The 23236-nt window shown below is 43.9% G+C and overlaps 1 protein-coding gene across 3 annotated transcripts in view; it reads left to right on the forward strand.

Moving 5' to 3' along the window:
* Positions 1–23236, forward strand: part of LOC115128098 (calmodulin-regulated spectrin-associated protein 1-B-like) — a 108445-nt gene that overhangs the window by 61109 nt on the left and 24100 nt on the right. For all 3 annotated transcript variants that reach the window (XM_029657706.2, XM_029657720.2, XM_029657712.2), the window contains exons 6-12: positions 4619–4760; positions 12303–12442; positions 13090–13186; positions 13381–13513; positions 18543–18634; positions 19184–19268; positions 19557–22089. In XM_029657706.2, coding sequence (XP_029513566.2) covers positions 4619–4760; positions 12303–12442; positions 13090–13186; positions 13381–13513; positions 18543–18634; positions 19184–19268; positions 19557–22089 — 3222 coding nt within the window. The remainder of the gene's footprint in view (positions 1–4618; positions 4761–12302; positions 12443–13089; positions 13187–13380; positions 13514–18542; positions 18635–19183; positions 19269–19556; positions 22090–23236) is intronic.

A 23236-nucleotide genomic window follows, 5' to 3' on the forward strand; every position in this document is an offset into this window, starting at 1 on the left:
TTGATTTTGAAGGATCTCTAGGGTTGGGCCATGTAGGCTTAGTCACCTGCTGGGTTAGGTTTAGATCATTACACATGTTTTTTTAGATTGTCACCCAGTATAATAACTTCGGATTTTAGTAAAGGGAAATGGATATCAATAGTTATTATTAGTTATTATTATTTGGAATGGCCACTCCACCACCTCTGTCTTATCAGGTCTGAACAGATGATAAACCTCAATATTAATATCAGAGCCCAGAATGTCCCGAGAGATCCAAAATTCAGTCAATACCAGAATATCCGGATTTGTCTGCATAACCCAGATCTTTGATGTAATCCAGTTTAGGAAGTAAGCACCTAATGTTCAGATGCATCAACCCAAGTCCTTTACAAATTTTAATGTCACAATTTTAAAATCCAACTCAAACAAGCTAGGTTCAATAGGCGGTTGCAGGGCGTCTGATGGTTGATATTGATATAGTTGTAATGACTATAAGATTGCATAGAACTGCACCATTTGGTCTATCCCTAATAGTAATAGAGGAAGGAAAAATATTGGAATTGCTTTTCCAAGGTTAACACCATAGGGCCTGAGGCTGCAGCCAATGTCAATACGAGGAACTCTGAGTAACCAATGATGGAATGTTAGAAACGGACATACATGAGCTTTGATTGCTATCATGCAACAGCCCAAGCACTCTACGTGATTTGAAAACCAAGGGGGTGTTCAAGTTTATGGAATTCACATTTGAACTTAAAGCACTGGGTGACCAGACCACAGTGAACTCATCTTTTGCGCTAACAATAACAGATCTAAGAGTGGAGTTCATATGAATGGGTTAAAGATTACAACTGACAACACCCCTAGTAGTATAGACAACAGTACGATGATAATGCTTACTACCTCCCATCCTTTCTATCTGAGCGGGGCTTGGTCTGTCTCCGAGTCAATGTCTTAATGCAGTCTTGAAATATGAAGAGAGGGTCCAGGCTCCTGGGATGGGAGGTCGGGGTAGGATGGGAAGGGCAGGTGTGAGGGGAGAGGTGACTTCACTAGGGAGATCAGCCCTTGGCCAGTCAGAGAGTGGCAATATTGTGGTGAGGCAGTGGCACAACGACCAGGCTGAGGAGTAGAAAAGGAAAAGGTCTTAGAGGGGGACCTATCCAGGATACTCTGCAATGTCTTAATTTGCTTCTGGACGTCCAGCTCAGACATATATTCCTCAATAAGCTGACAGTTTCCACATTGGTAATTTGGCTGGCCAATATTATCCAGAGAACTGTGCGAAATGGGCTCCTACATGGGATGGAGCATTCACCATAGTCTCTGAACGTGGTTGCTGCCAATCTGTAAAAAGTCAGTTTCCCCATGTGGCAGAAAGTGGTAGACTCATTTTGGAACAATTCTGTTAAAATCCATGCAAATAAAATAGGTTGTTGAGGAATCAGCTAAAAGTCAATCAATCCACACATAGAGATAGTTAGATTGAATCACACAGTTTGTAGGATCACCACTGTTATAGGCAGCAAGCCAAAACCCAATCACAAACTAGTGTTTGGTTCTAGCTTGAAATATACTTATTCATGTTACTGTACTAGAAATTATTGATTACTTTACATATCTAATGAATGTCTATGTTGGGGTCAATGGAAAGTGGATAAGAACTAGGTGTATGGAAAGATACTGAGTGAGGAAGGGGGAGTGCAGAAAGTTTATATTTGATCAAAACATGGTATTGTTAAATCTCGTGGCTCCTAAAGAGGCAGGCAAAGGTCTACAGTCTGGTTTCAGTCACTGATAAGGTAGGACAATCGTGGATAAGGGAAGAGTGAGAAATTCGGCCCGAGGTCAGGTCAGATGAAGTGAGAAGGAACAGTCCTATCCCACACACATATACTTCCATGCCCATGAAGGTTCTAGCATGAGGCAGGGCCATGACTGCACCAGTGAGAGGAACCAATTAAGTTCATGACTAGCAACAGAGGTATTGGCGGTCGAGATGTGCAAAGAGTTGACTCCGCCTAGTAGGAGGGTATAAATATATGTGCTTGTGTAAACATCTCTTTGTCTTTGCACCCAGTGGGTGAATGAACTTGGTTTGAGCTTTTTCTAGTTTTTACTCTGTTTGTTCAGAACCTAACACTAGGACCCACAATAAACACAACCAATGCGCCAAACTGGCCAACATAACAGCAAAGAGAGAGTGGTGACTTACTCAGTGCGATTAAATGCTGAGGCCGATCAAAACAGCAACGCAATGGAGGCCGTGTTACCAGTATGATAGCCAGGAGAGAAGCACCTTGGAGCGGATGTAGTTTCCAGTACAGGCCGATGGAAAGCCGAGAGGGTGGCAAGCGCTACACCTAAAAGCTTTTCAGTTTTTTCAACTTTTTTAGTTTAGGAGTCATTTTACAAGCCCTGAATTTATTAGATTATTCCTGACTGTTTGAAATGCAGTGTATTGACCTTTTAATTTAGCAACAAAGCTCATGTAGAGAAAACAAAACAAAATAATTGAGATATACAGTTGAAGTCGGAAGTTTACATACACCTTAACCAAATACATTTAAACTCATTTTTTCACAGTTCCTGACATTTAATCTGAGTAAAAATTCCCTGTTTTAGGTCAGTTAGGATCACCACTTTATTTTAAGAATGTGAAATGTCAGAATAGTAGAGAGAATTATTATTTTATTTCTTTCATCACATTACCAGTGGGTCAGAAGTATACATAAACTCAATTAGTGTTTGGTAACAATGCCTTTAAATTGTTTAACTTGGGTCAAACATTTCAGGTAGCCTTCCACAAGCTTCCCACAATAAGTTGGGTGAATGTTGGCCCAATCCTCCTGACAGAGCTGGTGTAACTGAGTCAGGTTTGTAGGCCTCCTTGCTCGCACACACTTTTTCAGTTCTGCCCACAAATTTTCTATGGGATTAAGGTCAGGGCTTTGTGATGGCCACTCCAATACCTTGACTTTGTTGTCCTTAAGCCATTTTGACACAACTTTGGAAGTATGCTTCCATTTGCGACCAAGTTTTAACTTCCCGACTGATGTCTCGAGATGTTGCTTCAATATATCCACATAATTTTCTTGCCTCATGATACTATCTACTTTCTGAAGTGCACCAGGCCCTCCTGCAGCAAAGCACCCCCACAACATGATGCTGCCACCCCCGTGGTTCATGGTTGGGATGATGTTCTTCGGCTTGCAGGCCTCCCCATTTTTCCTCCAAACTTAACGATGGGCATTATGGCCAAACAGTTCTATTTTTGTTTCATCTGAACATAGTACATTTTTCCAAAAAGTATGATCTTTGTCCCCATGTGCAGTTGCAAAACGTAGTCTGGCTTTTTTATGGTGGTTTTGGAGCAGTGGCTTCTTCCTTGCTGAGCGGTCTTTCATGTTATGTCGATATAGAACTCTTTTTACTGTGGATATAGATACTTTTGTACCAGTTTCCTCCAGAATCTTCACAAGGTCCATTGCTGTTGTTCTGGAATTGATTTGCACTTTTCACACCAAAGTACGTTCATCTATAGGAGACAGAATGCGTCTCCTTCCTGAGCGGTATGACAACTGCGTGGTCCCATGGTGTTTATACTTGCATACTATTTTTTGTACAGATGAACGTGGTACCTTCAGGCATTTGGAAATTGCTCCCAAGGATGAACAAGACTTGTGGAGGTCTACAATGTTTTTTTCTGAGGTCTTGGCTGATTTATTTTGATTTTCCCATGATGGCAAGCAAAGAGGCACTGAGTTTGAAGGGAGGCCTTCAAACATTCAATTGACTCAAATGATATCAATTAGCCTATCAGAAGCTTCTAAAGCCAATGACATCATATTCTGGAATTTTCCAAGCTGTTAAAGGCACAGTCAACTTCGTGTATGTGAACTTCTGAATTTTGGGAAAAATGACTTGTGTCAAGCACACAGTAGATGTCCTAACCGACTTGCCAAAACTATAGTTTGTTAACAAGAAATTTGTGGAGTGGAGGAACAACGAGTTTTAATGACTCCAATCTAAGTGTTTGTGAACTTCCTACTTCAACTGTATATTGTGATTGGACCATAAATGTGGAAAAAAATCTAGAAATCTTTTTAGGCCATACTGGTCGCATATCTCTACTCTTGTAGAAGAGCTTATTGTAAGGGTCGGTGTTATCTGTGTAGCTTACATAATGAATGCGATAGCTACTTACTCTGTCACTAATTCCTGGCTGTTGGTGTGGTGGTAGTTTTGTTGTTCTTGCTGTGCTCTTCTTGGCATGCAACTTCTGCTGATGACTTAACAAACAAACAAAGCAGAGCTCCTCAAATGACCTTCTAAGTCCGTGCAGAGAGGAGGATCGTGATCTCAACTGTCTCTAACCCTAACCCCTAACCCAGGATAAACTCAGAGCTAAACAGAGCTATTTAAATCTGCTGTGTCACTGGCAGGAGCAGGCTGCCAAGAAGACACCCACTACAGTGGATTGTGTGTGTGTGTGTGTGTGTGTGTGTGTGTGTGTGTGAGAGAAGGACTGTTCATCCCACACAGGCTGTGTGTGTGTGAGAAGGACTGTTCATCCCAAACAGGCTGACCCAGTCCTTGCCCCTGTCTGACCTCTGACCCATTTCTGTGTGTGTAGGTGCGATACCGTAGAGACAACCTCTCTGGCCGGCAGCTCCAGCACTTCCCCATGCTGGATGACCTCATGAAGGACATGTGTGATGGTGCCGCTCTGCTGTCAGTGGTGCACTTCTACTGCCCCGAATGTATGAGGCTAGAGGGTAGGTTGTCTTCTAACTGCCTTGAACTCATGAGTTCAGAGGTGTCAAGCATACCGGATCCGGCCTGCGAGCCGATTCAATGCTGGTGGTTTGAGTAAAAAAATTATAACTCAATCTACATTTAAATTACTACAACCGAATAGAAACTGTGTAGAGATGATAATAGACCTGTATAAAGGCTCTTCACTTGAATCATCAAAGCACCAAGCATTGAACATTTAAAAAAGGATGGTTAGAGGACAATTTTGTTCAAATTTTGACAGCAAGGAAGTATTGCCTATTTTCAGTGCGGCCCTCTGGACCTCGGTGAAGACCGAATGCGTCCCACGAGGAAAAATTAGTTACACGCCCCTGGGCTAGAGGGCACCCAAAGGAGGACAGAAAATGGGTGTCCTCCGGCTACACCATGGTGCTACCTCAAAGAGTACTGTTGAGGCTACTGTAGACCTTCATTGCAAAACAGTGTCTCAGCGATGAACTTTTTAAACTTCTCACTCTATTCTAAATATGCACCATTCTGGTTTTAGATCTGGACATAGCACTGTTTCAGCCACTATGCTTGTTTAATGTGATTTGGTAAATTGCCTAGATCATAAAAAACTTTGTGCTGCCCTATTTATAGACCTTTCCAATGCATTTGACATAACCGTATCATCTGCGTACAGATGAATATTATGTAAGCCATCGCACCGACTGTTGACCAAGCTATGTTAGAGCTGCAATCGGATTTTGTTGCATTACAGAAAGCCCTTGTTGATTTAAAACTTGTACTTAATGCGGGAAAAACAAAATATATGTTCTCTAATTCACAGACAAATCTCTCAGATGGGCTACATATTAAATAATCGAATGGCTCTCTCATTGAGCTGGTTCCCGCCTATAAATATCTGGGCGTCTGAATTGATAAAGGTCTAACGTTTAAAAAACAAACAAATTGTGATGTGATAGTTAAAAAGCTAATTTAAAATGTGCTTATTTTTTTGTAATAGATCTTGCCTCTCCATGAACAGAAGGAAGCAGATTGTGCAGTCAACCTTCCTGACAGTTCTTGACTCTGGTGACATCATTTACCAGAATTCAGCAGCCACTACTGTTAAACCTTTGTATGCTGTCTACCGTAGCGCCCTTCGTTTTATCACAGGTGACAGGTTTAATACTCACCACTGCATCCTGTATCAGAAGGTCGCCTGGACCTCACTAAAGTTCCGTAGATCACTTCATTACTTTCTTCTTGTTTACAAAGCTCTGCTCCACAAGCTTCCAACATACTTCACTTCCCTATTTACAAAAATAAATATGAGATACCAAACACATTCACAGGGTTGGTGAACTCTTGAGGTTCCGCTTGTCTCCACAAAGTTTGGTAAATTCACCTTTAGATTTAACGCACTGCAGTTATGGAATACCTTACAAAACAAATTGCACGTGAATTCCCGGGTGCTGATAGGGTAGTTTAAAACGCTCTTATTAAATGAGTTTACTTACATGTGCAATTGTTTCAATTGATTATTATAAGTTGTTGTAATAACCTGATGTAATGTAATTATTAGGGATGCGCTATATATCAGTGAACATATTGGAATCGGACGATATTAGCTACAAATGCCAACATCGGTATCGGCCCGATGTCTAGTTTAACGCCGATGTTAAAAACCGATGTCAAAGCTACCGTGGATACCGATATAACTTAGGAAGGAAGGAAGCAGATTGACATGACGTAATGAAGCCACGTAAAAATTAACACAGCATTCCTAACCTAGTCCACACAATGTCTGCTGTGTGGATCGAGCAGTCATTTGAAAGGGTAAGAAAATTTCAGCGAGACAACTCAAAAGCGAAATCCATTAAAGCCAAGATAATGGAATTCACTGCCCTTGACAATCAAGCGTTCTCTGTCGTGGGACTGGTCGAGCACTGGTACACACTACCAAGTGAGCTATTTTTCAGATGTTGCCCTACACGAGTTGCACAGTAATAGCGTCACTGCTATTAGCTTCATGACATACATACTATGGAATGCCATTTGGGTCTTTGCATGTCAAAAAATATACTGTAGCACTGTCAAACCGGTTCAAAAAACATCTGCAAACACTGGCCAAGAACGATGTGTTTACAATACCGCAATGGTAATAAAGCAACTTCTGGGGTAGCTAGCTTTAGCTTGGTACCTAGCTAGCACCAATACAACCAGCCTGAAAACAATGACCAGTAGAAACTGCAGTCATTTTCATTATTCTTAGCAAGGATTTAGGAATCCTTGTGAGTACTTATTAGCTAGTTTGCCACTTGTTGTTCGCCTATTGAAATTGAACTTCAGTTCATGAAAATAAATAGCTAGCCAGCTGCTTAACCCTGTTGCCCAAAGCTAATGTTATAAGCAGCCAGCTAGCTTCATATGGCTAGTGAGGCTCGACCAGACTGGGTTATGTGTTGTGAAGCTGGCCACAATAAGGATTAGGCACAATAGTGGAATTTGTGGTTTGCCTTCAAAATAAAAGTATGTCATTGACAGTGATGCAAATGAATAGAGATAGAGTTATGCCATACTTTTATTTTGAAAGTTAATCGCAAAGTCCACTATTGTGACTAATTCTTATTTTGGCTAGCTTCACATGGATGAGTCCGACCACCATTAATCAAATAAGAACGGTCTTATAAATTAGAGTTATTTTAAATGATGACACGGCATCCAAAGTTTTAAGAGTAGTGGCTGCTGAATTCTGGTAAATGATGTCACCAGAGTCAAGAACTGTCAAGTTGACTGCACAATCTGCTTCCTTTTGTTCATGGAGAGGCAAGATCTATTCCTAAAAAATAAGCCTGTTTTAAATCTTAGGAATCACATCACAATTTTGTTTTTAATGTTAGACCTTTATCAATCCAGACGCCCAGCTAGCTACTACTGAAACAGATTATGTCATTTTGCTATGTTTTTGGGGAAGAACATTGTTTGCATCCTTGAGCTAGCTAGCGTTTTTTTATGACCAGCACTGTAGGTGCGCGAGACAACTTTACCAGCATCATAGAATATGTATTGATGAATCGTTGTCAAATCAAATCAAATTTTATTTGTCACATACACATGGTTAGCAGATGTTAATGCGAGTGTAGCGAAATGCTTGTGCTTCTAGTTCCGACAATGCCGTAATAACCAACAAGTAATCTAACTAACAATTCCAAAACTACTACCTTATACACACAAGTGTAAGGGGATAAAGAATATGTACATAAAGATAAGATATCTGAATGAGTGATGGTACAGAGCGGCATAGGAAAGATACAGTAGATGGTGTCGAGTACAGTATATACATATGAGAAGAGTATGTAAACAAAGTGGTATAGTTTAAAGTGGCTAGTGATACATGTATTACATAAAGATGCAGTAGATGATATAGAGTACAGTATATACGTATACATATGAGATGAATAATGTAGGGTATGAAAACATTATATTAGGTAGCATTGTTTAAAGTGGCTAGTGATATATTTTACATCATTTCCCATCAATTCCCATTATTAAAGTGGCTGGAGTTGAGTCTGTGTGTTGGCAGCAGCCACTCAATGTTAGTGGTGGCTGTTTAACAGTCTGATGGCCTTGAGATAGAAGCTGTTTTTCAGTCTCTCGGTCCCAGCTTTAATGCACCTGTACTGACCTCGCCTTCTGGATGATAGCAGAGTGAACAGGCAGTGGCTCGGGTGGTTGTTGTCCTTGATGATCTTTATGGCCTTCCTGTGACATCGGGTGGTGTAGGTGTCCTGAAGGGCAGGTAGTTTGCTCCCGGTGATGCGTTCTGCAGACCTCACTACCCTCTGGAGAGCCTTACGGTTGTGGGCGGAGCAGTTGCCGTACCAGGCGGTGATACAGCCCGCCAGGATGCTCTCGATTGTGCATCTGTAGAAGTTTGTGAGTGCTTTTGGTGACAAGCCAAATTTCTTCAGCCTCCTGAGGTTGAAGAGGCACTGCTGCGCCTTCTTCACGATGCTGTCTGTGTGGGTGGACCAATTCAGTTTGTCTGTGATGTGTACGCCGAGGAACTTAAAACTTACTACCCTCTCCACTACTGTTCCATCAATGTGGATAGGGGGGTGTTCCCTCTGATGATTCCTGAAGTCCACAATCATCTCCTTAGTTTTGTTGACGTTGAGTGTGAGGTTATTTTCCTGACACCACACTCCGAGGGCCCTCACCTCCTCCCTGTAGGCCGTCTCGTCGTTGTTGGTAATCAAGCCTACCACTGTTGTGTCGTCCGCAAACTTGATGATTGAGTTGGAGGCGTGCGTGGCCACGCAGTCGTGGGTGAACAGGGAGTACAGGAGAGGGCTGAGAACGCACCCTTGTGGGGCCCCAGTGTTGAGGATCAGCGGGGTGGAGATACGGGGGAGGGCCTTATATGCGTCGCGGAAGTTAGAATAGCAATGATCCAAGGTTTTGCCAGCCGTGATTGCGCAATCGATATGCTGATACAATTTAGGGAGTCTTGTTTTCAGATTGGCCTTGTTAAAATCCCCAGCTACAATGAATGCAGCCTCAGGATATATGGATTCCAGTTTGCAAAGAGTCAAATAAAGTTAGTTCAGAGCCATCGATGTGTCTGCTTGGGGGGGAATATACACGCCTGTGATTATAATCGAAGAGAATTCCCTTGGTAGATAATGCGGTCGACATTTGATTGGAATTCTAAATCAGGTGAACAGAAGGACTTGAGTTCCTGTATGTTGTTGTGACCACACCACTTCTCGTTAACCATGAAGCATACGCCCCCGTCCCTCTTCTTACCAGAAAGATGTTTGTTTCTGTCGGCACGATGCGTGGAGAAACCAGCTGGTTGCACCGACTCCGATAGCGTCTCTCCAGTGAGCCATGTTTCCGTGAAGCAAAGAACGTTACAGTCTCTGATGTCCCTCTGGAATGCTACCCTTGCTCGGATTTCATCAACCTTGTTGTCAAGAGACTGGACATTGGCGAGAAGTATGCTAGGGAGTGGTGCACGATGTGCCCGTCTCCGGAGCCTGACCAGAAGACCGCTTCGTTTCCCTCTTTTACGAAGTCGTTTTTTGGGTCGCCGGCTGGGATCCATTCTGTTGTCCTGGGTGAAAGGCAGAACACAGGATCCGCTTCGCGAAAGTCATATTCTTGGTCGTACTGATGGTGAGTTGACGCTGCTCTTATATTCAGTAGTTCTTCTCGACTGTATGTAATGAAACCTAAGATGACCTGGGGTACCAATGTAAGAAATAACACGTAAAAAAAAAAAAACAACTGCATAGTTTCCTAGGAACGCAAAACGAGACGGCCATCTCTGTCGGCGCCGGAAGTAATACGAGCGATAGTGTAATCAATGTGTAATAACTACGTAAAAAAATTAGGAACACGTTCAATTATTATGTGACGTGCAGTCATATTCAGGTCCTGATTATTCAGCAAGCTTATTTGACCCAAATGGCGTTCCATATAAATCTTGGTTGAGAATGAAATGACTGAACAAATGAACAATGAAAAGCACAGCAAGTAAGTGAAACAAATAGGTTTTGATTATGTTTGACTGGTAATGTGGACATACGTACACTACCGTTCAAAAGTTTGAGGTCACTTAGAAATGTCCTTGTTTTTGAAAGAAAAGCAAATTTTTTGTCCACTTAAAATAACATCAAATTGATTTAAAAAAATACAGTGTAGACATTGTTAACGTTGTAAATGACTATTATATCTGCAAGATATTATACTGCGGCAAACAACATTACCGTTGGAACTTAATTTGGCCGGGAAAAAAATAATAAAAACACTTGGTTTAAATCGTCACAAAAGTTTTGAAGCTGACATATGGAATTGTTTTAAGATGGTCATACTATGGATCATTTAGCTATTTGATTATGAAATGTATGTTCCTTTGGGTAAAAAAAAAAAAAAAAATTTAAATATGGATTTGGACTACACTACTATAGCCCAGAGAAACGCGTTAATTAAATGGCAAAAAAGACAGTCAAAAAATAAATCATAAGAAACAAGGTTTTGAAGTGTTTGTCCTGTATCTAGCAGATATTGTATAAGAACGTTTCAGAAATATATACACTACCGTTCAAAAGTTTGGGGTCACTTAGAAATGTCCTTGTTTTTCAAAGAAAAGCACATTTTTGACCATAAAATAACATCAAATTGATAAAAAATACAGTGTAGACATTGTTAACGTTGTAAATAACTATTGTATCTGGAATTGCTGTCCTCCATAGGGTACTGTATACCATGTTATTATATTGAAGAAGCTTTCCTCCATAGTGTACTGTAGACCATGTTATTATATTGAAGAAGCTGTCCTCCATAGTGTACTGTAGACCATGTTATTATATTGAAGAAGCTGTCCTCCATAGAGTACTGTAGACCATGTTATTCTATTGAAGAAGCTGTCCTCCATAGGGTACTGTAGACCATGTTATTATATTGAAGAAGCTGTCATCCATATGGTACTGTAGACCATGTTATTCTGTTGAAGAAGCTGTCCTCCATAGTGTACTGTCGACTAAGTTATTCTGTTGAAGAAGCTGTCCTCCATAGGGTACTGTAGACCATGTTATTATATTGAAGAAGCTGTCATCCATATGGTACTGTAGACCATGTTATTCTGTTGAAGAAGCTGTCCTCCATATGGTACTGTAGACCATGTTATTCTGTTGAAGAAGCTGTCCTCCATAGTGTACTGTCGACTAAGTTATTCTGTTGAAGAAGCTGTCCTCCATAGTGTACTGTCGACTAAGTTATTCTGTTGAAGAAGCTGTCCTCCATAGTGTACTGTAGACCATGTTATTATATTGAAGAAGCTGTCATCCATATGGTACTGTAGACCATGTTATTCTGTTGAAGAAGCTGTCCTCCATAGTGTACTGTCGACTAAGTTATTCTGTTGAAGAAGCTGTCCTCCATCTGGGCAGACAGATTCTGTAGTGCCCTTTCCTTTATGTTTATGGCGACTACGGAGCTTTAGATTTAAGTTCTTATCAGCCTAAATTGATCACCTAGCTATGTTGTCTGCTTTATTACCAGACAGTAAATGGAGCACTCCTGAACCCGATGATCCTGTGTGTGCGCGTGTAAGTAGCGTCAAGATCTGTCCTTTTCTTCTACCAATTCAAAATAATGCGAGTACGTCCATGATTAAGGCTATTGTCTCTGCCATCTCGCTAGCTACAAGTTACCCTGCCCAGCTACCCGCCACAACTTTTGTGCTGGAATAGAAATATCGCGACGAACATATCCTAAGGGGAAGAAGTTTTATTTTGCCAACAATGAAAAGGTCAATAATGTTGTAAAAGTAACTAGGTAACGGATTACATAAAAACTAACGCATTAGGTTATTAGTTACCACAAAGTATTGAGTACTTTAAAGTCACCCCCCAACACTGGCCGTGTTTCTGTACTAGTTATGTTGTGTGTCTGTCCTCGAGAGATTACAATATGTATGACAAGGTTAGCTAATATAGCCTCATTCTAACAGTGAAGTAAAAATCAATCACATTTATTTTTTAAAGCCCTTTCTATGTGTTTTCCAGATATTTGCCTGAAAGTGGTGTCCTCCATAGCAGACAGCCTGTACAACATCCAGCTCTTGAGGGAGTTTTGTAATGAGTACCTGAACCGAAGCTTCCACCTGCGTCCAGAAGATGTGCTGTATGCTCCCCCAGTGCTGAAGGTGAGCCCCCATTCTACTACTTTACCTCAGTGGAGAAACAGAGGCTATCATTCTTTCTTGATTAGCCTCACTCATTGCTTCTCATAGCGCATTGTAGGAGGTCAGACCTCTTCCATTGTGTTTCAGGAGGAATTGAGGAAATACAAAGAGACCCTGTCTGAATACTTTTAATGTATATCTCTGCTCCCTCCCTTCTGTGATTCAAACTAAATAAGGGGTTCCATTACATGGCTTTAACCTATCCAATCCTATCAGAACATTGGCCAGTTCTATAAAGAGGGAAGTAGGATGCATCTTGAAAGCATTTAAACAGGACCTCAATGCACTCACTACTAGCAGACATACAGGTAAATGCCAGAATAAAGGAAACACCAACATAAAGGGTCTTAATAGGGATTTGGGCTACAACAAGCCAGAACAGCTTAAATGCACATTGACATAGATTCTATAATTGTTTGGTGTCGCATCCCTCCAATAGAGTTCCGTTCTTCCACAATTTTGTGTTTTTGGTCGTGGAAAACGCTGTCTCAATACACTATGTATCCCTCATTTGCTTAAGTGTTTCCATTATTTTGGCAGTTACCAGTAATTTAAACACTCTCCAATGTTGTGGTGTTGACTCTGTTGTTTCTGACATCTTTCCAAAGCACAATGTCATGGTGTTCATCGCAGAGCTATTCTGGTGGTTTGAGATCCTCAAGCCCGACTTTGTCCAGCCCCGGGACGTGCAAGAAGTCAAAGACGGTACAGACGTTGTATTCTTCTTCTTATAAAATATTATTTTACACTGTTGTATAATATGTGCTACTGCCTTTCATTCATCCAGAGCCAATGTTTTCATCAGGTTTTTTGAATTTGTCTTTGAGCTACTCATAAGAACACTAATCTATAAGGTTCCTCAGTGTTTTGGTTGACACTCTTTGCCATCAATCTCATAGTGAGGTCACTGCTGCAGCCCAAGGATTCCCGTCCCCATGTCTCCATCTCCAATGCTACCAAACGCAGCTTCCTGGCCACACCTGGCTCTCCTGACATCATAACAACGTCCCAAAGCCCAGATATCTATAACAGGTACTACTTGAAACTCACTTTTCTGTCAGTCTGTTTCTGTCTGTGTGTTATCTTAGTTTTCTGCTAGGATTGGAATGAGCTTTTGCTCACGTGTGTGTGTGTGTGTGTGTGTGTGTGTGTGTGTGTGTGTGTGTGTGTGTGTGTGTGTGTGTGTGTGTGTGTGTGTGTGTGTGTGTGTGTGTGTGTGCGCGTACCTGTGTGTGTGCGGGCGTGCTTGTGTGTGTCAGGGTTTCTGTTAGCCGGTAATTGCTGGCTTTTGGCCGATTTTAAAATAAATGAAAAGTTGATAAATAAAATTGTAACCGGCCAAATTGTCCAGAGCTGACATGCTACTGAGGAGAGAGAGAAAACAAGAGAGGAGCCTCGGCCTAGGCTGCTGTTGATGGCGAAGTTGGAGGCCTTTTTCATTGAAGTAAAATATAGTGAAAAGGCAGGGCTTTAGACTGCGACCCTTTGACTTGGCTGTGCGAGTTCAAACATTTATTGGTTGCATCGGTGCGGGCTGCAGATTCAGATTCATTCACCTCACTAAAAACTTCCTATTTTTTAGGAGGCTAAAACCATGATTTGGTCAAACAGTAAAGTACTATATCCTCATGATTTCTGTAATGAAAGTGTCTACATGCCAAAGTACCTGTTTCGCGGGAGCATGCTGCTGCACTCTCTCCTTTTTGGGCTCCTGAGTAGCGCAGCCTCTCCGTGCAAGAGGCTTCAATATGGTACCTGGTTCGAATCCAGGCAGTATCACATCCGGCTGTGATTGGGAGTCCCATAGGCCAGAGTAGGCCATCATTATAAATAACAATTTGTTCTTAACTGACTTGCCTAGTTAAATAAAGGTTACATAAAGAAATATGTACACTAGTTTGGAATCACTTAGAAATGTCCTTCTTTTTGAAAGAAAAGCAATTTTTTGTCCATTTAAAATAACATCAAATTGATCAGAAATACAGTGTAGAGCTTACTAATGTTGTAAATGACTATTGTAGCTGGTAACGGCAGATTTTTAATGGAATACATTGGGGCAAAAAAGTATTTAGTCAGCCACCAATTGTGCAAGTTCTCCCACTTAAAAAGATGAGAGAGGCCTGTAATTTTCATCATAGGTACACTTCAACTATGACAGACGAAATGAGAAGAAAAAAAATCCAGATCGAGGGAGATTATCCGTGGTCTTGTATGTCTTCCATTTCCTAATAATTGCTCCCACAGTTGATTTCTTCAAACCAGTTTCAGAATGATAACTTCCAAAATGAGTGTGCTTACATGACATTTAACATGAAGTCACCCAGGTGTCCCACACAAGTAGCCCAAATGTACCCAAGTGGCCAAATTGGTGAAGTTATACATTTTGAATGGAATAACTATATACAAAATACCAAAATTGTATTCTCACACATACCCCCAAAAAATGGAGAAAAAAAATGGAGAAAAAAATATATACATTCACAAAATAACACTTTCAATATTTGGAAGACCCTCAGTCCAATACACAATATTGTGCTGCTGATGCCAGGTGCCATAGCAGTCTCTTTCTGCAGTAAAGCAGAGGGTCACCAAGCATGTGGTGCAGGTGATGGGGGACTTCATTTTGCAAAGAACACAGCGACGCCTCCATGCTGTGCCCTTTTGGCCCTGAGGCACATCCATGCCTGCAGAAATAGATTTGGGCAGATGAACACCACTTGTGGCAGGAGCTGGATGAACCAGCTTCAGTGGGGGATGGACACCTTGGCACTGGGGGCTCCCATTCGGAGTCAGTGTCACTGTGAAAGAAAATGTTCAGTTAGAATAGTTTCACATATGAGCCCAGTATCAACAGGTATAATAAACAGATGTATATAGAGTACAGGGAACATAAGGTTGAATATATTATTATAGACCTGCTAGATCTACTGTCTCATTTATAGTATGACATTTCAGCTAGAGCTACTGTCTATTATATTATGACAGACCTGCTAGATCTACTGTCTTTATTATATTACAACAGGCCAGCTGTATCTACTGTCTCCATTTCACTTTGGCCATTGTTGTGGGCCTGCCCTCCCCTCAACAGCCTCAAATAGGCTATTTCATTTCACAAATAATATTTTATATCATTAATTTCAAACAAAGGCATTGGCATGAGAAAAACTTACCAGTCCAAAACTATGTCCTCTCCGTTCAAAAAAAATTCCTCCATTTGGGAATCGCTAAATGAATCATCCTCCAACAATCTCTGTCTCATTTTCCCGATCAACTTCTTCTAAAATTGTGTGTACATCTGTATATCTAGAGTTAGATTTATCTTTCCCTGACTTAGTCGCCATACTGATTGATATATAAACAGCTGAAGACGTGCTTTACCAAAACAACGCTGTGCGTAACATGCGTTGCTCCTTCCGGTATGAAACTTCAATGGCGAATGACCCTCTTTACGCCGGAGTTTACTACATGGGTTGGTTTTCCAACACATAAACATTACATATTGCCATTTACCTCAGCTCATTGGCTATCTACCCAGCTAGATTTCAAGACGATCAGTGGCCATTGGGTTAAAATACAGTCAATCAACTAAACAGCGGTCAAAATCATTGGTGCACAATGATGTCATTACTTGTTGCCTTCAAATCGGTTTCTTTCAGTCAATACGTCCCGCGAAATGACCCATTGGGTTTGGTTGTGTTACAAACAAACCAGTTGATTGCAATGAAACCAAACATTGACTGGAAAAGTCACGTTTCGTGTGTGTATTTCACAAAATGTTTCGTGTTAGGTTATAAAAATGGATTTTATCAAACAAAAGACCATTCATTGTGTAACAATGAGCATTGGGATTGCAAACAGAGGAAGATCGTCAAAGGTAAACGATTTATTTTATTGCAGTTTGTGATTTTGTTACGCCTGTGCTGGTTGAAATAGTTGTTTTTTATGGGGCTCTATCCTCAGATAATCGCATCGTATTCTTTCGCAGTAAATCCTTTTTTAAATCTGACAACGCAGTTGGATTAGCAAGATTCTAGGCTTTCGATAAGTGAGACACTTGTATTTTCATGAATGTTTAATATGACTATTTATGTAGCGATCACCGTATGTTGTCGAATTTCATCCCGCTAACGGGTTCTGTGTGCAGAGAGGTTAAATGTGCAGAAGTACTATCTCACAGCTCGATGAAACCTTCACTTTTGCGCATAGTTTATTTATTAAAACACTCACTCCCTGTGCTGTCTTCCGGACTCTCAGCGCACTTGTTGCAGAATAACACCTCACCTAAGGGAAGCATCAGGAAGTGTTTTTTTTGTTTTTTTGTCAGTGTTAATGACGTCGGGTCCGGGAGCTGATACAGGCTCTCATGCCTCCGCCAGATCGCCAGGATACCCTGCCTCAGCCAGCTCGTCTGGCTTTCATGCCTCCGCCAGATTGCCAGGCTCCCCTGCCTCAGCCGGCTCGTCAGGCTTTCATGCCCCAGCCAGATTGCCAGGCTCCCCTGCCTCAGCCGGCTCGTCAAGCTCCCCTGCCTCACCCGGCTCGTCAAGCTCCCCTGCCTCACCCGGCTCGTCGGGCTTTCATGCCTCCGCCAGATCGCCAGGCGCCCCTGCCTCAGCCGGTCTGTCATGTTCCCGCGCCCCAGCCAGCTCGACAGGTACCCGCGCCTCAGCCGGCATGACATGTTCCCGCGCTTCAGCAGGGGTGACTGGTCCGCTTTTGATCCCCGGGTTCATCCCCTTTGTCGGCGTCCTGCGGCTGGAGCTGCGTGTCGGGGAGGGGGTGCTGTCACGTATACTCCCTCTCCGGCCTCTAGGTCATCAGGCTGCTGATTATCCCACATACCTGTCACCATCATCAAGCGCACCAGCGCCTCATGACACTCACCTGGACTCCATCACCTCCTTGATTATCTTCCCTATATCTGTCACAACCCTTTGGTTCGATCCGCAGGTGTTATTGACTCTGTTTCATGTCGGTGCGTTGTTTGTGTTCATTGTTTTGTTTATTTATTAAAACACTTACTCCCTGTACTTGCTTCCGGACTCTCAGCGCACTCATTATACAGGTACTCTCCCGAAACGGATGACACAAACAACTGGATTAGTTATTCCTTTCATGGCCTGCCTCCAGTCCACTTACCGATATCTGAACAAGAGAGCCTCAAATTCTGGATAGGGCTGCGCTCAGAATATCCTGCCTTGGCAAATCGCAATGTTAAGACACTGATGCCCTTTGCAACCACGTACCAATGTGAGAGTGGATTCTCGGCCCTCACTAGCATGAAAACTAAATTCAGGCACAGACTGTGTGGAAAATGATTTAAGACTCAGACTCTCTCCAACATTGCAGAGTTATGTGCATCCTTTCAAGCACACCCTTCTCATTAACCTGTGCTGAATTATTCACGTTTTTGATTAACAAATAAGGTATAATATGTAAGATGGCTAAATAAAGAGCAAAATGGTTGATTATTATTATTTGTGCCCTGGTCCTATAAGAGCTCTTTGTCACTTCCCACGAAGTATAATAAATGTATTGTATTATGTGTTTGCCTTTGCGGGCTTACAATGATGGCAAAAAAACAACATTTGAGAATGCGCTGACCCTGCTGCTAGAGGGGGTACGCAGCTGGAAGTTGAATGTTTGAAGGGGTACGAGACTTGCGCTCTAAAAGTTAGGAAACCACTGTTTTACGCTTACCAGAGTTAAGCATTATATTATCTTTACAGAAAATTAGGGGCTGGGGCAAATTAGCCTGCTTCTGTACACCTATATCTGTATAGCAGACGCAGTAGTTGACAAGTATAAAGAAATTCATGTTGGTGTCGTAGAATGCCACCGGCATATCTCGATCTCTCTCTCTTTCTCTCTGGGACTAGGCCTAAGCTTCTCGTGTGGCCTAATGGGTTACATACCCGATGCATATGGATGACCGGTACATTTCTCAAATGTCCGATAAATTCAAATCTTCACTGTCAATTGTCCAGCACCAAATTCTCCTGACGCAAACCCTGGTGTGTGCGTGTTTGGGAAACTAATGCCCGATTTCTTTCTTTTGCAGTACCAAAGTCAGTCCTGCGTCTAGCCCCTCACACGTATTACTCCCCCTGAGACAGAGGCAACAGAAGTCCATACAGAAGAATGACGCCTCAGGTAAGATTGACTTGAACTGTACTATGCTAAATTGTATATTTTCTTTTCACATTGTCCTTTATGTGTAATTAGGCCAGCCCAGCACGGCTTGGCTTGCTCCTATAGTGTGAATCGGGCATTTATTTGACCTTTTGTTTAAGCAGGGAGCCACCATTAAGACTAGGGTCTCTTTCACAAGGGAGCCCTGCATGCCCCTCAAATACAGCACAACACAAATATTTAAGAAAACCAATGACATTCCTCAATAAGAAGGTCCGCAAGCACCAGAACATCCAATTGTAATTTATTTTGTATTTGGTTTCAGCAATGAGTTGCTTTTTAAAAATAAAAGCAGATTTACCTAGTTCGGTGGAGACCCGAGGATCCTTGAGTTAACCAACATGAGAAGCACAATATCAGACTTATAGTCGTACTGTAAATTAGTGATGTTAATTTTCACAAATGAGTAATGCTCATCACAATTTTTGATTTTTTTATCTCAATCCCATAATGTCACAAAGGCTGATGCATATATAAGGCTATTGTTTAATATTTTGTGTCTGTGTTTAGGGCAGAGAAACAGGTCCAACTCTCTGTCACGTGTGGACAGTCAAGTTCTGGAGTCAAGCCTGGCCTGGCCAGAGAGGAGACAGAGGTGAGTGGTTCATTTAACATTTCAGTAATGTATGCTGAAACAAGATAAAAGAAAAGCGAGATTTCATGTATGTGCAGCTAGGGAAGGTGAACTACAACAGTGTCCTTTCATACTTCTCAGAACCCTTTCCACCTGCATGTTCAAGTTCACCTCTGGCTTCGTTAGATAGTGATGTTGAAAGATATTGTTATGGCAGTATCATGGTCTTGCTTTGATCTTTCTCCTCTTTCCTCCCCTCTTTTCATCTCACCCCGTTCTACTCTCCCACTCGCTCCCCTACCCACCCAGACCCCTTTCCCAGCCGGTGCCCTACGCCCTCCACTTCCCCCTGGAGAGAGAGTGCGATGGCCTGAGCCTGGCCCACTCCATCAGCAAGGACAGCCTGGGATCCAACATCATCAGCATCACACCCAAACACATGCCTGGTGGGCCGGGGATGGGTGTACAACTGCCCCCCCACAGGCTCAACGGTCAGGACATGATGGGCCACATCCGCTTCAAGGAGATAGAGGAGGAAGAGCTGGTGGCCATCATCCACCCGGCGGCTCTGGCCAGGTGCTACGGCCCCCGTGCCTCCCCCGAGAGTGACGAAATGGAGCAGGACGACCTGGAGGTCCAGAGTGAGGTGACCTCCAGAGTGTCCAGTGCTCGTCACACCTACTGCCTCGCTGCCCCTCACCCCGACCCCCAGGCTGAGAGTTTCTACCTGGAGCCCCTGATGCCAGCCGTTTTTAAGACCGCCAAAGAGAAGAGCATCAGCCTGAACAAGGAAGATGAAAGCGGGGAGAGTACAAGCAAAGGGGTCCTTAAGAGAACCACTGAGGGTCTTAATTGCACGTTCACCCCCATCCCCAATGTGGAGGCCACCTTTGGTCCCTTCAGACCACCCACGAAGGGGGGTACGGGTTCTTCTCAGCTCCCTCTGATGGGGGCAGCAGAGCCCATCACCAAGGATCAGTCTTGTGGCTTCTTCCTCCACCTGTCACCGGAGCCCGGGGACCAGACGACGACCTTCTTGGGGCTAGCACCGAGCTACAGCCCCTTCCCCACCGCCATTACTACAGCTTGGGTGGGCCGGGACTCATACTCTGAGATTGCAAACCTGGAAGAGGAGGAGGAGGAGGATCAGATGGAGCTGGCCAAGGAAGTGGTGAGGAGGGTCATGGGGAAGTGCCTGGGAGAGGGAGGGGAGAGCAAAGGGGAACCGGAGGGGGGCGAGGGCGAGTCGGCCAAGCTCCGGGAGGACATGAAGGTGTGCGAGCGCGAGGACAAGGAAGGCCTGGAAGCCTGGAGCGGACCGTCCAGCCCTTGCCTTAGCACGGCGTCCTGGGCCAGCAGTGTGTGCAACAGCGGCACCATGCGAATGACCAGCTTTGCAGAGCGCAAGCTCCACCGAAAGGTCAACAGCTTTCCCGACGACTGCTCCAATAACAGCAGCTCCCAAAAGACCACACCCGATGGCTCGGAGAGCGCCCCCTACACTCTAGGAGGCTTGTGGTGCCTGCAGGCTCCTAGCCCATGTCGGCTGGCTAAAGACGGCGCTTTGCGGGTCAGAAAGGAGGTTGGCACCACCAACGTCCTGGCCTCAGAGCTGGTGCAGCTCCACATGCAGCTGGAGGAGCAGCGGCGGTCCATAGAGCACCAAAAGAAGAAGATGGAGACCATATCGGCGTGCCAGCGACTCAAGCTGGGCAAGGCTGCCTTCCTCAACATTGTCAAGAAGGGGGGTGGCAAGAACAACACGCTGCCCCAGCCCCTCAAACACCTGGAGACCCAATATCAGACGGCCGGCAAGGACAAGGCTTGCAGGGACGACTCGTGTTTGGATGTCCTGAAGGGTCAGAGGAAGGTGGGACAGCAGCAGAGGGACAGGGACAACAGAACAAACAATGGCGGTGCAGGGCCGCCGGACGAGGCGGGGGTCGAGCCAGACCTGAGCGAGTGTAGCCGCTCCATAGAGTTGCTGAATGAAGCCATCGGTGCCATTCAGCAACAGATGATGCAGCTGTCTCTACAGCAGGACCGTCTGATAAAGCAGAGCGTCCAGTCACCCCTAGGGGTCCCGCATGCCGCCTCCCTTCTATCCCTGCCATCAGCCCCTACACCCACCCAAGACACCTCTTCAATTCCTTCCTCAGACTCCACCGTTACCCCCACCGCTCACTCAGACTCCACCGCTACCCCCACCGACTCCAAATTCCGCCCGGCCGTGCGTTTCATGGAGACCATCACCACCGCTCCACCCACCCGCCGCCCTCCCAAACTGAGCTCCGGATGCAGCCCCAGGACCAAACCCGCAGAACTCAAACCGACCAAGGAGAATGGCAGGCCGGCTTCCAAGACCGGCACCCCTGCATCCAACACAGACCCTAGGCGCTCCCCGGGGTGGCACACCACCTCCCGTGGGGAGCAGGATAGGGACCAGAGTCAGAACAGCAGCCCCACCTGCGTGATATTCACAGAGAGCCCAAGGGCCTTGGAGAGAGGCACGCTCCGTAGCACCACCTTCAAGATCAGAGATGAGGCCAACCAGCGCAGCCACAGAGACGGGCCCACCCTTAACCCTAAGCATACCCCCCCTAAGGATTCAACCCCCTATGGCACCCCTCTCACACCCCACTGTGTGGACGTGGCTGAGGGCCGGGAGCGTAGCGGCTCAGGGAAGGAGATCGAGCCCGGCGAGGAGGGAGGTCGAGGGAAAGGCCAGCTGATCGAGGTAGACCTGTCTGACCTGAAGGAACCATCGGAGGGAAAAGACTCCGATATAGGGGACACCTCGGCAGACGGAGAACAGAAGTCAGGACTGGGTTTCTTCTTCAAGGTAGGAATTTTACTAAAAGTGGCAGCATCTCAATAGTCTCTCCTCGTCTGAAGTAATGAATTTCCCCTTGAGGGACAATACTTTTGTATTAGGGCTGTCAAAGTTAACGTGTTAATGACAGTTAGCTTTTACAATTGTATTTTATTTGAAGAATTTTTTTCACCCAAAAGGTTGGTGAGAAACCCTTAAAGGTCCAATGCAGCCATTTTTTTTATCTCAATATCAAATACTTTCTGGATAACAATGAAGTACCTTAGTGTGATTGTTTGCAATTAAAATGGTCCAAATTAAATAAAAATTCTCAGGCAAGAATTTAGCTAGGACTGTCTGGGAGTGGTTTAATTTACCACATGGTGATGTCACCATGGAAGTTCAAAACTCCGTCCCGCCAAGACAGGCAGAAATTCCAGGCGGTCTTTTCAAACAGCTCTTACACTAAAGGGGCATTATCATAATTTTCACAATTTCACAGTATTATTCCAACCTCATAAATATGCACTGATTGTACCAAACATTATGAACACCTGCTCTTTCCATGACAGACTGACCAGGTGAATCCAGGTGAAAGTTATGAGCACTTGTTAAATCGCTGCTGGGTATTTCACACTCAACAGTTTCCTGTGTGTATCAAGAATGGTCCACCACTCAAAGGACATCCTGCCAACTTGACACAACTGTGGAAGCATTGGAGTCAACATGGGCCAGCATCCCTATGGAACACTTGGACACCTTGTAGAGTCCATGCCCTGACGATTTGAGGCTGTTTTAAGCTGCACGCATGGGCAGGTGGGCAGCTCCTCTCAGACTGCGCATCTGGGCAGAGAAACACGAGATTGAACTTCACTGAACTTTCTAGTTTTCCCCTTTAGTTAATATTATCAACATTTCGCTGTGCTGTCTGAATAGTGCTCGAATCAACGCAATATTAGCCACTTTCAATGTAACATACCGAAACAAAATGAACAATGCAAGACTTGGTATGCAAAACTACCTGTGCAAGATATTTTCTTATAGGCAGCTCTCATTGGTGTAGGATTCTATTTCATTGACATGCATGACTCAGCCCGTACTCTACACAGACCGGTGCGCCAAATTGCCATATATGGATCTGTGCCATTCACTTTGAACTGGACAGCATGAGCAGTCT

Source organism: Oncorhynchus nerka, linkage group LG4 (genome assembly GCF_034236695.1).
Source record: "Oncorhynchus nerka isolate Pitt River linkage group LG4, Oner_Uvic_2.0, whole genome shotgun sequence".
In the NCBI taxonomy this organism is placed as follows: domain Eukaryota; kingdom Metazoa; phylum Chordata; class Actinopteri; order Salmoniformes; family Salmonidae; genus Oncorhynchus; species Oncorhynchus nerka.